Source organism: Haliotis rufescens, unplaced genomic scaffold (assembly GCF_023055435.1).
Source record: "Haliotis rufescens isolate VD_foot unplaced genomic scaffold, xgHalRufe1.0.p SCAF_5, whole genome shotgun sequence".
NCBI classification, from domain to species: domain Eukaryota; kingdom Metazoa; phylum Mollusca; class Gastropoda; order Lepetellida; family Haliotidae; genus Haliotis; species Haliotis rufescens.
This window is the reverse complement of record NW_025964223.1, coordinates 28,781,441-28,793,760: the sequence shown is the minus strand read 5'-3', so window position 1 is coordinate 28,793,760 and position 12,320 is coordinate 28,781,441. Positions and strand designations below refer to the sequence as shown.

General features: G+C 40.0%; 1 protein-coding gene across 6 annotated transcripts in view; it reads right to left on the bottom strand.

The window, feature by feature from the left end:
* Positions 1–12,320, bottom strand: part of LOC124126773 — a 72,271-nt gene that overhangs the window by 24,545 nt on the left and 35,406 nt on the right. For all 6 annotated transcript variants that reach the window (XM_048383723.1, XM_048383725.1, XM_048383727.1 and 3 more), the window contains 2 exons: positions 9,164–9,259; positions 7,852–7,904 (listed from right to left, as the gene is read on the bottom strand). In XM_048383723.1, the coding sequence (XP_048239680.1) occupies positions 7,852–7,904; positions 9,164–9,259 (149 nt within the window). The remainder of the gene's footprint in view (positions 1–7,851; positions 7,905–9,163; positions 9,260–12,320) is intronic.

Here is a 12,320-nt window from a genome sequence, read left to right as displayed (position 1 = left end):
TGTTTACACAGGACACATAGTTGAGTGTTTACACAGGACACATAGCTGAGTGTTTACACAGGACACATAGTTGAGTGTTCACACAGGACACATAGTTGAGTGTTCATACAGAAGGACACATAGTTGAGCGTTTACACAGGACACATTGTTGAGTGTTTACACAGGACACATTGTTGAGTGTTTACACAGAAGGATACATAGCTGAGTGTTTACACAGGACACATAGTTGAGTGTTTACACAGGACAAATAGTTGAGTGTTTACACAGAAGGACACATTGTTGAGTGTTTACACAGGACACATTGTCGAGTGTTTACACAGGACACATTGTTGAGTGTTTACACAGAAGGATACATAGCTGAGTGTTTACGCAGGACACATAGTTGAGTGTTTACACAGGACAAATAGGTGAGTGTTTACACAGAAGGACACATTGTTGAGTGTTTATACAGAAGGACACATAGTTGAGTGTTTACACAGGACACATAGTTGAGTGTTTACACAGAAGGACACATTGTTGAGTGTTTACACAGGACACATAGTTGAGTGTTTACACAGGACACATAGTTGAGTGTTTACACAGAAGGACACATTGTTGAGTGTTTACACAAAAGGACACATTGTTGAGTGTTTACACAGAAGGACACATAGTTGAGTATTTACACAGAAGGACACATTGTTGAGTGTTTACACAGAAGGACACATAGTTGAGTGTTTACACAGAAGGACACATTGTTGAGTGTTTATACAGGACACATAGTTGAGTGTTTACACAGGACACATAGTTGAGTGTTTACACAGAAGGACACATAGTTGAGTATTTACACAGAAGGACACATTGTTGAGTGTTTACACAGGACACATAGTTGAGTGTTTACACAGAAGGACAAATTGTTGAGTGTTTATACAGAAGGACACATAGTTGAGTGTTTACACAGGACACATAGTTGAGTGTTTACACAGAAGGACACATAGTTGAGTATTTACACAGGACACATAGTTGAGTGTTTACACAGAAGGACACATAGTTGAGTATTTACACAGGATACATTGTTGAGTGTTTACACAGGACACATAGTTGAGTGTTTACACAGAAGGACACATTGTTGAGTGTTTACACAGAAGGACACATAGTTGAGTATTTACACAGAAGGACACATTGTTGAGTGTTTACACAGAAGGACACATAGTTGAGTGTTTACACAGGACACATAGTTGAGTGTTTACACAGGACACATAGTTGAGTGTTTACACAGGACACATAGTTGAGTGTTTACACAGGACACATAGTTGAGTATTTACACAGAAGGACACATTGTTGAGTGTTTACACAGAAGGACACATTGTTGAGTGTTTACACAGAAGGACACATAGTTGAGTATTTACACAGAAGGACACATTGTTGAGTGTTTATACAGGACACATAGTTGAGTGTTTACACAGGACACATTGTTGAGTGTTTATACAGAAGGACACATTGTTGAGTGTTTACACAGAAGGACACATAGTTGAGTGTTTACACAGGACACATAGTTGAGTGTTTACACAGGACACATTGTTGAGTGTTTACACATTGTTGAGTGTTTATACAGAAGGACACATTGTTGAGTGTTTACACAGGACACATAGTTGAGTGTTTACACAGGACACATAGTTGAGTGTTTACACAGAAGGACACATTGTTGAGTGTTTACACATTGTTGAGTGTTTATACAGAAGGACACATTGTTGAGTGTTTACACAGGACACATAGTTGAGTGTTTACACAGAAGGACACATAGTTGAGTGTTTACACAGGACACATAGTTGAGTGTTTACACAGAAGGACACATTGTTGAGTGTTTACACAGAAGGACACATTGTTGAGTGTTTACACAGAAGGACACATTGTTGAGTGTTTACACATTGTTGAGTGTTTATACAGAAGGACACATAGTTGAGTATTTACACAGAAGGACACATAGTTGAGTGTTTACACAGAAGGACACATTGTTGAGTGTTTATACAGAAGGACACATAGTTGAGTGTTTACACAGAAGGACACATAGTTGAGTATTTACACAGAAGGACACATAGTTGAGTGTTTACACAGAAGGACACATTGTTGAGTGTTTACACAGAAGGACACATAGTTGAGTGTTTACACAGAAGGACACATAGTTGAGTATTTACACAGAAGGACACATTGTTGAGTGTTTATACAGAAGGACACATTGTTGAGTGTTTACACAGGACACATTGTTGAGTGTTTACACAGAAGGACACATAGTTGAGTGTTTACACAGGACACATAGTTGAGTGTTTACACAGGACACATAGTTGAGTATTTACACAGAAGGACACATAGTTGAGTATTTACACAGAAGGACACATAGTTGAGTGTTTACACAGAAGGACACATTGTTGAGTGTTTATACAGAAGGACACATAGTTGAGTATTTACACAGAAGGACACATAGTTGAGTATTTACACAGAAGGACACATAGTTGAGTGTTTATACAGAAGGACACATAGTTGAGTATTTACACAGAAGGACACATTGTTGAGTGTTTATACAGAAGGACACATTGTTGAGTGTTTACACAGGACACATTGTTGAGTGTTTACACAGAAGGACACATAGTTGAGTATTTACACAGAAGGACACATAGTTGAGTATTTACACAGAAGGACACATAGTTGAGTATTTACACAGAAGGACACATAGTTGAGTATTTACACAGAAGGACACATAGTTGAGTGTTTACACAGAAGGACACATTGTTGAGTGTTTACACATTGTTGAGTGTTTACACAGAAGGACCATAGTTGAGTGTTTACACAGAAGGACACATTGTTGAGTGTTTACACAGAAGGACACATTGTTGAGTGTTTATACAGAAGGACACATTGTTGAGTGTTTACACAGGACACATTGTTGAGTGTTTACACAGAAGGACACATAGTTGAGTATTTACACAGAAGGACACATAGTTGAGTATTTACACAGAAGGACACATTGTTGAGTGTTTACACAGGACACATAGTTGAGTGTTTACACAGAAGGACACATTGTTGAGTGTTTACACAGAAGGACACATAGTTGAGTGTTTACACAGAAGGACACATAGTTGAGTGTTTACACAGAAGGACACATTGTTGAGTGTTTACACAGAAGGACACATAGTTGAGTATTTACACAGAAGGACACATAGTTGAGTATTTACACAGAAGGACACATAGTTGAGTGTTTACACAGAAGGACACATTGTTGAGTGTTTACACATTGTTGAGTGTTTACACAGAAGGACCATAGTTGAGTGTTTACACAGGACACATAGTTGAGTATTTACACAGAAGGACACATAGTTGAGTGTTTACACAGAAGGACACATTGTTGAGTGTTTACACAGGACACATTGTTGAGTGTTTACACAGAAGGACACATAGTTGAGTGTTTACACAGGACTCATAGTTGAGTGTTTACACAGGACACATAGTTGAGTATTTACACAGAAGGACACATAGTTGAGTATTTACACAGAAGGACACATAGTTGAGTGTTTACACAGAAGGACACATTGTTGAGTGTTTATACAGAAGGACACATAGTTGAGTGTTTACACAGAAGGACACATAGTTGAGTATTTACACAGAAGGACACATTGTTGAGTGTTTATACAGAAGGACACATTGTTGAGTGTTTACACAGGACACATTGTTGAGTGTTTACACAGAAGGACACATAGTTGAGTATTTACACAGAAGGACACATAGTTGAGTGTTTACACAGGACACATAGTTGAGTGTTTACACAGAAGGACACATAGTTGAGTATTTACACAGAAGGACACATAGTTGAGTATTTACACAGAAGGACACATAGTTGAGTATTTACACAGAAGGACACATAGTTGAGTGTTTACACAGAAGGACACATTGTTGAGTGTTTACACATTGTTGAGTGTTTACACAGAAGGACCATAGTTGAGTGTTTACACAGGACACATAGTTGAGTATTTACACAGAAGGACACATAGTTGAGTGTTTACACAGAAGGACACATTGTTGAGTGTTTACACAGGACACATTGTTGAGTGTTTACACAGAAGGACACATAGTTGAGTGTTTACACAGGACACATAGTTGAGTGTTTACACAGGACACATAGTTGAGTATTTACACAGAAGGACACATAGTTGAGTATTTACACAGAAGGACACATAGTTGAGTGTTTACACAGAAGGACACATTGTTGAGTGTTTATACAGAAGGACACATAGTTGAGTATTTACACAGAAGGACACATAGTTGAGTATTTACACAGAAGGACACATAGTTGAGTGTTTACACAGAAGGACACATAGTTGAGTGTTTACACAGAAGGACACATAGTTGAGTATTTACACAGAAGGACACATAGTTGAGTATTTACACAGAAGGACACATAGTTGAGTGTTTACACAGGACACATAGTTGAGTGTTTACACAGGACACATTGTTGAGTGTTTACACAGAAGGACACATAGTTGAGTATTTACACAGAAGGACACATTGTTGAGTGTTTATACAGAAGGACACATAGTTGAGTGTTTACACAGAAGGACACATAGTTGAGTGTTTACACAGAAGGACACATAGTTGAGTGTTTACACAGAAGGACACATTGTTGAGTGTTTACACAGAAGGACACATAGTTGAGTATTTACACAGAAGGACACATTGTTGAGTGTTTATACAGAAGGACACATTGTTGAGTGTTTACACAGGACACATTGTTGAGTGTTTACACAGAAGGACACATAGTTGAGTATTTACACAGAAGGACACATTGTTGAGTGTTTATACAGAAGGACACATTGTTGAGTGTTTATACAGAAGGACACATAGTTGAGTGTTTACACAGAAGGACACATTGTTGAGTGTTTACACAGAAGGACACATAGTTGAGTATTTACACAGAAGGACACATTGTTGAGTGTTTATACAGAAGGACACATTGTTGAGTGTTTACACAGGACACATTGTTGAGTGTTTACACAGAAGGACACATAGTTGAGTATTTACACAGAAGGACACATAGTTGAGTATTTACACAGAAGGACACATAGTTGAGTATTTACACAGAAGGACACATAGTTGAGTATTTACACAGAAGGACACATAGTTGAGTGTTTACACAGGACACATAGTTGAGTGTTTACACAGGACACATTGTTGAGTGTTTACACAGAAGGACACATAGTTGAGTATTTACACAGAAGGACACATAGTTGAGTGTTTACACAGGACACATAGTTGAGTGTTTACACAAGACACATTGTTGAGTGTTTATACAGAAGGACACATTGTTGAGTGTTTACACAGAAGGACACATAGTTGAGTGTTTACACAGGACACATAGTTGAGTGTTTACACAGGACACATTGTTGAGTGTTTATACAGAAGGACACATTGTTGAGTGTTTATACAGAAGGACACATAGTTGAGTGTTTACACAGAAGGACACATTGTTGAGTGTTTATACAGAAGGACACATAGTTGAGTGTTTACACAGAAGGACACATAGTTGAGTGTTTACACAGGACACATAGTTGAGTGTTTACACAGAAGGACACATAGTTGAGTGTTTACACAGAAGGACACATAGTTGAGTATTTACACAGAAGGACACATTGTTGAGTGTTTACACAGGACACATAGTTGAGTGTTTACACAGAAGGACACATAGTTGAGTATTTACACAGAAGGACACATTGTTGAGTGTTTACACATTGTTGAGTGTTTACACAGGACAAATAGTTGAGTGTTTACACAGAAGGACACATTGTTGAGTGTTTACACATTGTTGAGTGTTTACACAGGACACATAGTTGACTGTTTACACAGAAGGACACATAGTTGAGTGTTTACACAGAAGGACACATAGTTGAGTGTTTACACAGAAGGACACATAGTTGAGCGTTTACACAGAAGGACACATTGTTGAGTGTTTACACATTGTTGAGTGTTTACACAGGACACATAGTTGAGTGTTTACACAGAAGGACACATAGTTGAGTGTTTACACAGAAGGACACATAGTTGAGTGTTTACACAGAAGGACACATAGTTGAGTATTTACACAGAAGGACACATAGTTGAGTGTTTACACAGAAGGACACATTGTTGAGTGTTTACACAGGACACATTGTTGAGTGTTTACACATTGTTGAGTGTTTATACAGAAGGACACATTGTTGAGTATTTACACAGAAGGACACATAGTTGAGTGTTTACACAGAAGGACACCTAGTTGAGTATTTACACAGAAGGACACATTGTTGAGTATTTACACAGAAGGACACATTGTTGAGTGTTTACACAGGACACATAGTTGAGTGTTTACACAGAAGGACACATTGTTGAGTGTTTACACAGGACACATAGTTGAGTGTTTACACAGAAGGACACATAGTTGAGTATTTACACAGAAGGACACATTGTTGAGTGTTTACACATTGTTGAGTGTTTACACAGAAGGACCATAGTTGAGTGTTTACACAGGACACATAGTTGAGTATTTACACAGAAGGACACATAGTTGAGTATTTACACAGAAGGACACATTGTTGAGTGTTTACACAGGACACATTGTTGAGTGTTTACACATTGTTGAGTGTTTACACAGAAGGACACATTGTTGAGTGTTTACACATTGTTGAGTGTTTACACAGAAGGACCATAGTTGAGTGTTTACACAGGACACATTGTTGAGTGTTTACACATAGTTGAGTATTTACACAGAAGGACACATTGTTGAGTGTTTACACATTGTTGAGTGTTTACACAGAAGGACACATTGTTGAGTGTTTACACATTGTTGAGTGTTTACACAGAAGGACACATTGTTGAGTGTTTACACAGGACACATAGTTGAGTGTTTACACAGAAGGACACATAGTTGAGTATTTACACAGAAGGACACATTGTTGAGTGTTTACACAGGACACATTGTTGAGTGTTTACACATAGTTGAGTATTTACACAGAAGGACACATTGTTGAGTGTTTACACATTGTTGAGTGTTTACACAGAAGGACCATAGTTGAGTGTTTACACAGGACACATAGTTGAGTGTTTACACAGAAGGACACATAGTTGAGTATTTACACAGAAGGACACATTGTTGAGTGTTTACACAGGACACATTGTTGAGTGTTTACACATTGTTGAGTGTTTATACAGAAGGACACATTGTTGAGTATTTACACAGAAGGACACATAGTTGAGTGTTTACACAGGACACATAGTTGAGTGTTTACACAGAAGGACACATAGTTGAGTATTTACACAGAAGGACACATTGTTGAGTATTTACACAGAAGGACACATTGTTGAGTGTTTACACAGGACACATAGTTGAGTGTTTACACAGAAGGACACCTTGTTGAGTGTTTACACAGGACACATAGTTGAGTGTTTACACAGAAGGACACATAGTTGAGTATTTACACAGAAGGACACATTGTTGAGTGTTTACACATTGTTGAGTGTTTACACAGAAGGACCATAGTTGAGTGTTTACACAGGACACATAGTTGAGTGTTTACACAGAAGGACACATTGTTGAGTGTTTACACAGGACACATAGTTGAGTGTTTACACAGAAGGACACATTGTTGAGTGTTTACACAGGACACATAGTTGAGTGTTTACACAGAAGGACACATTGTTGAGTGTTTACACAGGACACATAGTTGAGTGTTTACACAGAAGGACACATAGTTGAGTATTTACACAGAAGGACACATAGTTGAGTGTTTACACAGGACACATAGTTGAGTGTTTACACACATTGAGGACACATAGTTGATTTCAAGGGGTACATACTTTCCTCTGTGATGTCGTATGGCTGACCTCTTGGGTTGACAGAACCATGGCCACTGAAAACAGGATTTCCTTTGTAAGGTCCTACATCATACCGTGCATTCCATGACACAGACTATTTGACAAACCACGCCCCTGTACATGATGATGTTACACTCAGTAGCCAGCCCCGGGGTTCCATGACACAGACTATTTGACAAACCACGCCCCTGTACATGATGATGTTACACTCAGTAGCCAGCCCCGGGGTTCCATGACACAGACTATTTGACAAACCACGCCCCTGTACATGATGATGTTACACTCAGTAGCCAGCCCCGGGGTTCCATGACACAGACTATTTGACAAACCACGCCCCTGTACATGATGATGTTACACTCAGTAGCCAGCCCCGGGGTTCCATGGCACAGACTATTTGACAAACCACGCCCCTGTACATGATGATGTTACACTCAGTAGCCAGCCCCGGGGTTCCATGACACAGACTATTTGACAAACCACGCCCCTGTACATGATGATGTTACACTCAGTAGCCAGCCCCGGGGTTCCATGACACAGACTATTTGACAAACCACGCCCCTGTACATGATGATGTTACACTCAGTAGCCAGCCCCGGGGTTCCATGGCACAGACTATTTGACAAACCACGCCCCTGTACATGATGATGTTACACTCAGTAGCCAGCCCCGGGGTTCCATGACACAGACTATTTGACAAACCACGCCCCTGTACATGATGATGTTACACTCAGTAGCCAGCCCCGGGGTTCCATGACACAGACTATTTGACAAACCACGCCCCTGTACATGATGATGTTACACTCAGTAGCCAGCCCCGGGGTTCCATGACACAGACTATTTGACAAACCACGCCCCTGTACATGATGATGTTACACTCAGTAGCCAGCCCCGGGGTTCCATGGCACAGACTATTTGACAAACCACGCCCCTGTACATGATGATGTTACACTCAGTAGCCAGCCCCGGGGTTCCATGGCACAGACTATTTGACAAACCACGCCCCTGTACATGATGATGTTACACTCAGTAGCCAGCCCCGGGGTTTCATGGCACAGACTATTTGACAAACCACGCCCCTGTACATGATGATGTTACACTCAGTAGCCAGCCCCGGGGTTCCATGGCACAGACTATTTGACAAACCACGCCCCTTTACATGATGATGTCAGACTCAGTAGCCAGATGAATTACGTACTTTAAATGTTTAACTATTCGGCTTCCTTACCATAAAGAAGAGGTTATGTTCATAAGCATTTCCAAGTTAACCTTTCTCAAGCCTTATCGTGTGACTTACTCTGGCAGTCGGAACCCTCTTCCATGGAAGAGATCCTTTGCATTCTGAGGCAAGACCAGGGACTTTAACTTCTGGATCTCTCTTGCAATGTCAAATCTGGAATGTCAAATCTACATGTTTATAACCTAATCGATAATACCACATACATATGGATGCATATACAAAAAAGATACATTTTATGTTTAAAACATGCATGGAAACCCATCGCTCATCTTGCACTCTAAATGTTCAAACATCATTTTCAGCAGCTTGGTGATGGTTCGCGAAAAGTCAAGGTATTACATAGCATGTAAAGTTGTGAACTTGGACAACAAAAGTATGTACTAGGTCTCTTGCATATCACTGAGTGAAGGGAGAAATATTTTCTCAAGAAATTGTGGAAGACACATGTACTAACAATTTATGTGATCAACCGCACATCATAACATAACTTTTAGAATAAAAGACTGAAATCACTGAAATTCATTTTGCTATTTGTAACACTGATCATGTTGATGGGTGCGGATGGTGTACAGAAAGATTGTATGTCTGGTTGATGGCTGTTTGTCGCCACTTGTCATCCCTCAGTGACGACCAGGAAGACAGATATTACTGTGGCCTTATTGTTTAAAAGACAAATTCAAGGGTACTTACCAACTACACCTTTTCATCTCATTAATTAAAAAGAATATTTCTACTAATTTTCAGTCTGTATAATGATGATGGTATAACAGTGTCGTAAACCTCACATGATTTACATTTCTCTGGCTGTACCATGTTTGCCTTGGCAAAGATCAGATGATTATAACAGATAAAGCTTATTTTGATTTCATTAGACCTTTGCCTTTTATGTGTCCATACTCTAAAATGATGAGTTTTCAAATTCTCTCACTAACCAAATCAATAATCATATTTTTCCCCTATACTTGAACATCAATAGATAGCTACATTGCACAATGTCATCATATTCATAACTGGCTTTTGAGTAGTCTTATCAGTATAACTTATTGTATTTAAACTTAGTGAAACATAAACATTTTTTACATTTGTATATTTATCCTGTATTACTCCTTAAAGGGGAAGTGTACACGCAAAAATCACTTTCTTTCTTTTTCTAAACAAAACGCAATTTTAGAATTAATTAGTATCTGTGTTTGAAAATATACACTCATTTTTTTCAGAGTGAACGTAGGAAGCTCACAATAGTGTGAAAATGATATGCCGTTATGAGGCCTTCGTTTTTCGAGCTAAACAGGCCTGAGTTATCCCCCTTAGATTATGACGTAATTGGTGCCAATTCAACTGGGTCCCTGTCTATTCTCAACGCAAAAGATATCAAGTACCAGTTTGCGGTAAAACAACATGGCCTACGACACACTCCGGCGCAGTGGTGACTCAGCATAACACTATGTTGGCTGGCATCTGAGACGCTAGAATCACACACCTGGACCTACACCACGTGAAGCGGCTCTAACAAAGCATGATGACGTCATAATGTTTATCAATTGGCACCAATGACGTCATATTGCAAGGGGCATAAGCCATGGTGTTTTTGTTGTGGAAATAGAACACTTGGTAAATGTGAAAAATGTAAATAGTTTTAATGCGAAAAATATGTTAATTAATTGTGATATTTTTATATTTTTGTCTATGACACTTCTATGTTAACACTTTTAATGTGGAAAAAGTACAAGAAAAATAGGTTCATTTCCGTGTGAACTTGCCCTTTAATGCATCTACTGCTTACCATATGACAGAAACAGAGCAGTGCGATGGTCCTAGGCTGAAGAAGAAAAGTTGTTCTCAACAAGTGTTCTGTCTGAAGACCAACCTTGCACACCTGCCAAATGATCAACAGTGAGTGAGTGAGTGAGTGAGTTTGGTTTTACGCCACTTTTAGCAATATTCCAGCAATATCACGGCGGGGGACACCAGAAATGGGCTTCACACATTGTACCAATGTCGGGATTCAAACCCGGTCTTCGGCGTGACGAGCGAACGCTTTAACCACTGATCAACAGAAGTGACGTCACGTATCTTCACAATACTGCTTGTCACTCGTAATTGTTTTCTAGGGAGGCAGGTCTGTAACGGGTTTGGCCTTTAGATGCACTAATGCAGGATAAGTATACAAACATAAGAAATATTTAGATCTCACGAAATGTTTTACTTATCCTGCATTACTTCTTGATGCATCTGTAATAGACAGTACGGCGATGGATATACATGTACCTTGAATTCAGATGTAATCCTCAATATAGATAAACCCTCATAAGACACACCTATCAAGAAAACTGTACGGCGTGTCAACAGCGCCGATCAGTAATTACTCGCTCAATACTGTCTCCTGAAAGAATAATGCGAGTTGAGGAGAAAAACCAACTCCTCGCCGGCCACCAGTGCACGACCAAAATCAGAGTGAGGTTCTTGGCTGCTTTTATTTTGTGTATCACCCTGGGAAGTAGTATAGGAGGCCGAAAAGGGTATGCTATTAGCCCTTCCCAGTGGATGCTGAATACATCTTCTGCCCAAGCCTGCGGATCCAGGTCATCAGCTGGTGGTTCTGGTGTGTTGCGAAGAGGTCAATATTGGTTTGATCGAACCACTGATGCACCAGTTGAAGAGCCTCTGTATGGAGTTACCACACTGTGGGGGCCACCCTGTCTGGTCTGGATAATGCCTCCGACATCTGGGGATATGCTGGACCAGAAATTATAGTCCCAAGTCGATCCACCAGATGAAAGAACCGAAATGTCTGTTGAAGCAGGGAGTCAGAGTGAGTTGTTCCTTGGTTGTGCAGGCACCAAACTACCGTGCTGTTGTTGATGGAGATTGTGAGTTGAGTGCCGATGTGATATTGCCAGAATGAGTGCCTCCAACTCGAGGTTGTTGATGTGCCAAGTATGTTGTGCACCTGACCACAGCAGTGAGGCTTTCCAAGTCCTGTAGATGTGCACCCCAGGCTGTAGGGAAGCATCTATGGACAGGTGTAGTGTTGGGGTTAGTCTGGATAAGGAGACGCCAATTGAGACGTGTCCTAAGGTGAGATGTTAGAGTGATGGCTATATACGGGTCCTGACATCTGATGTATGGTGCAAGGAACTGCTGTATCGGGTGTAGGTGCAGACAACCCCTGCATGTCAAATCCTGGGCTGATGTGAGCAACAACACCTGACAG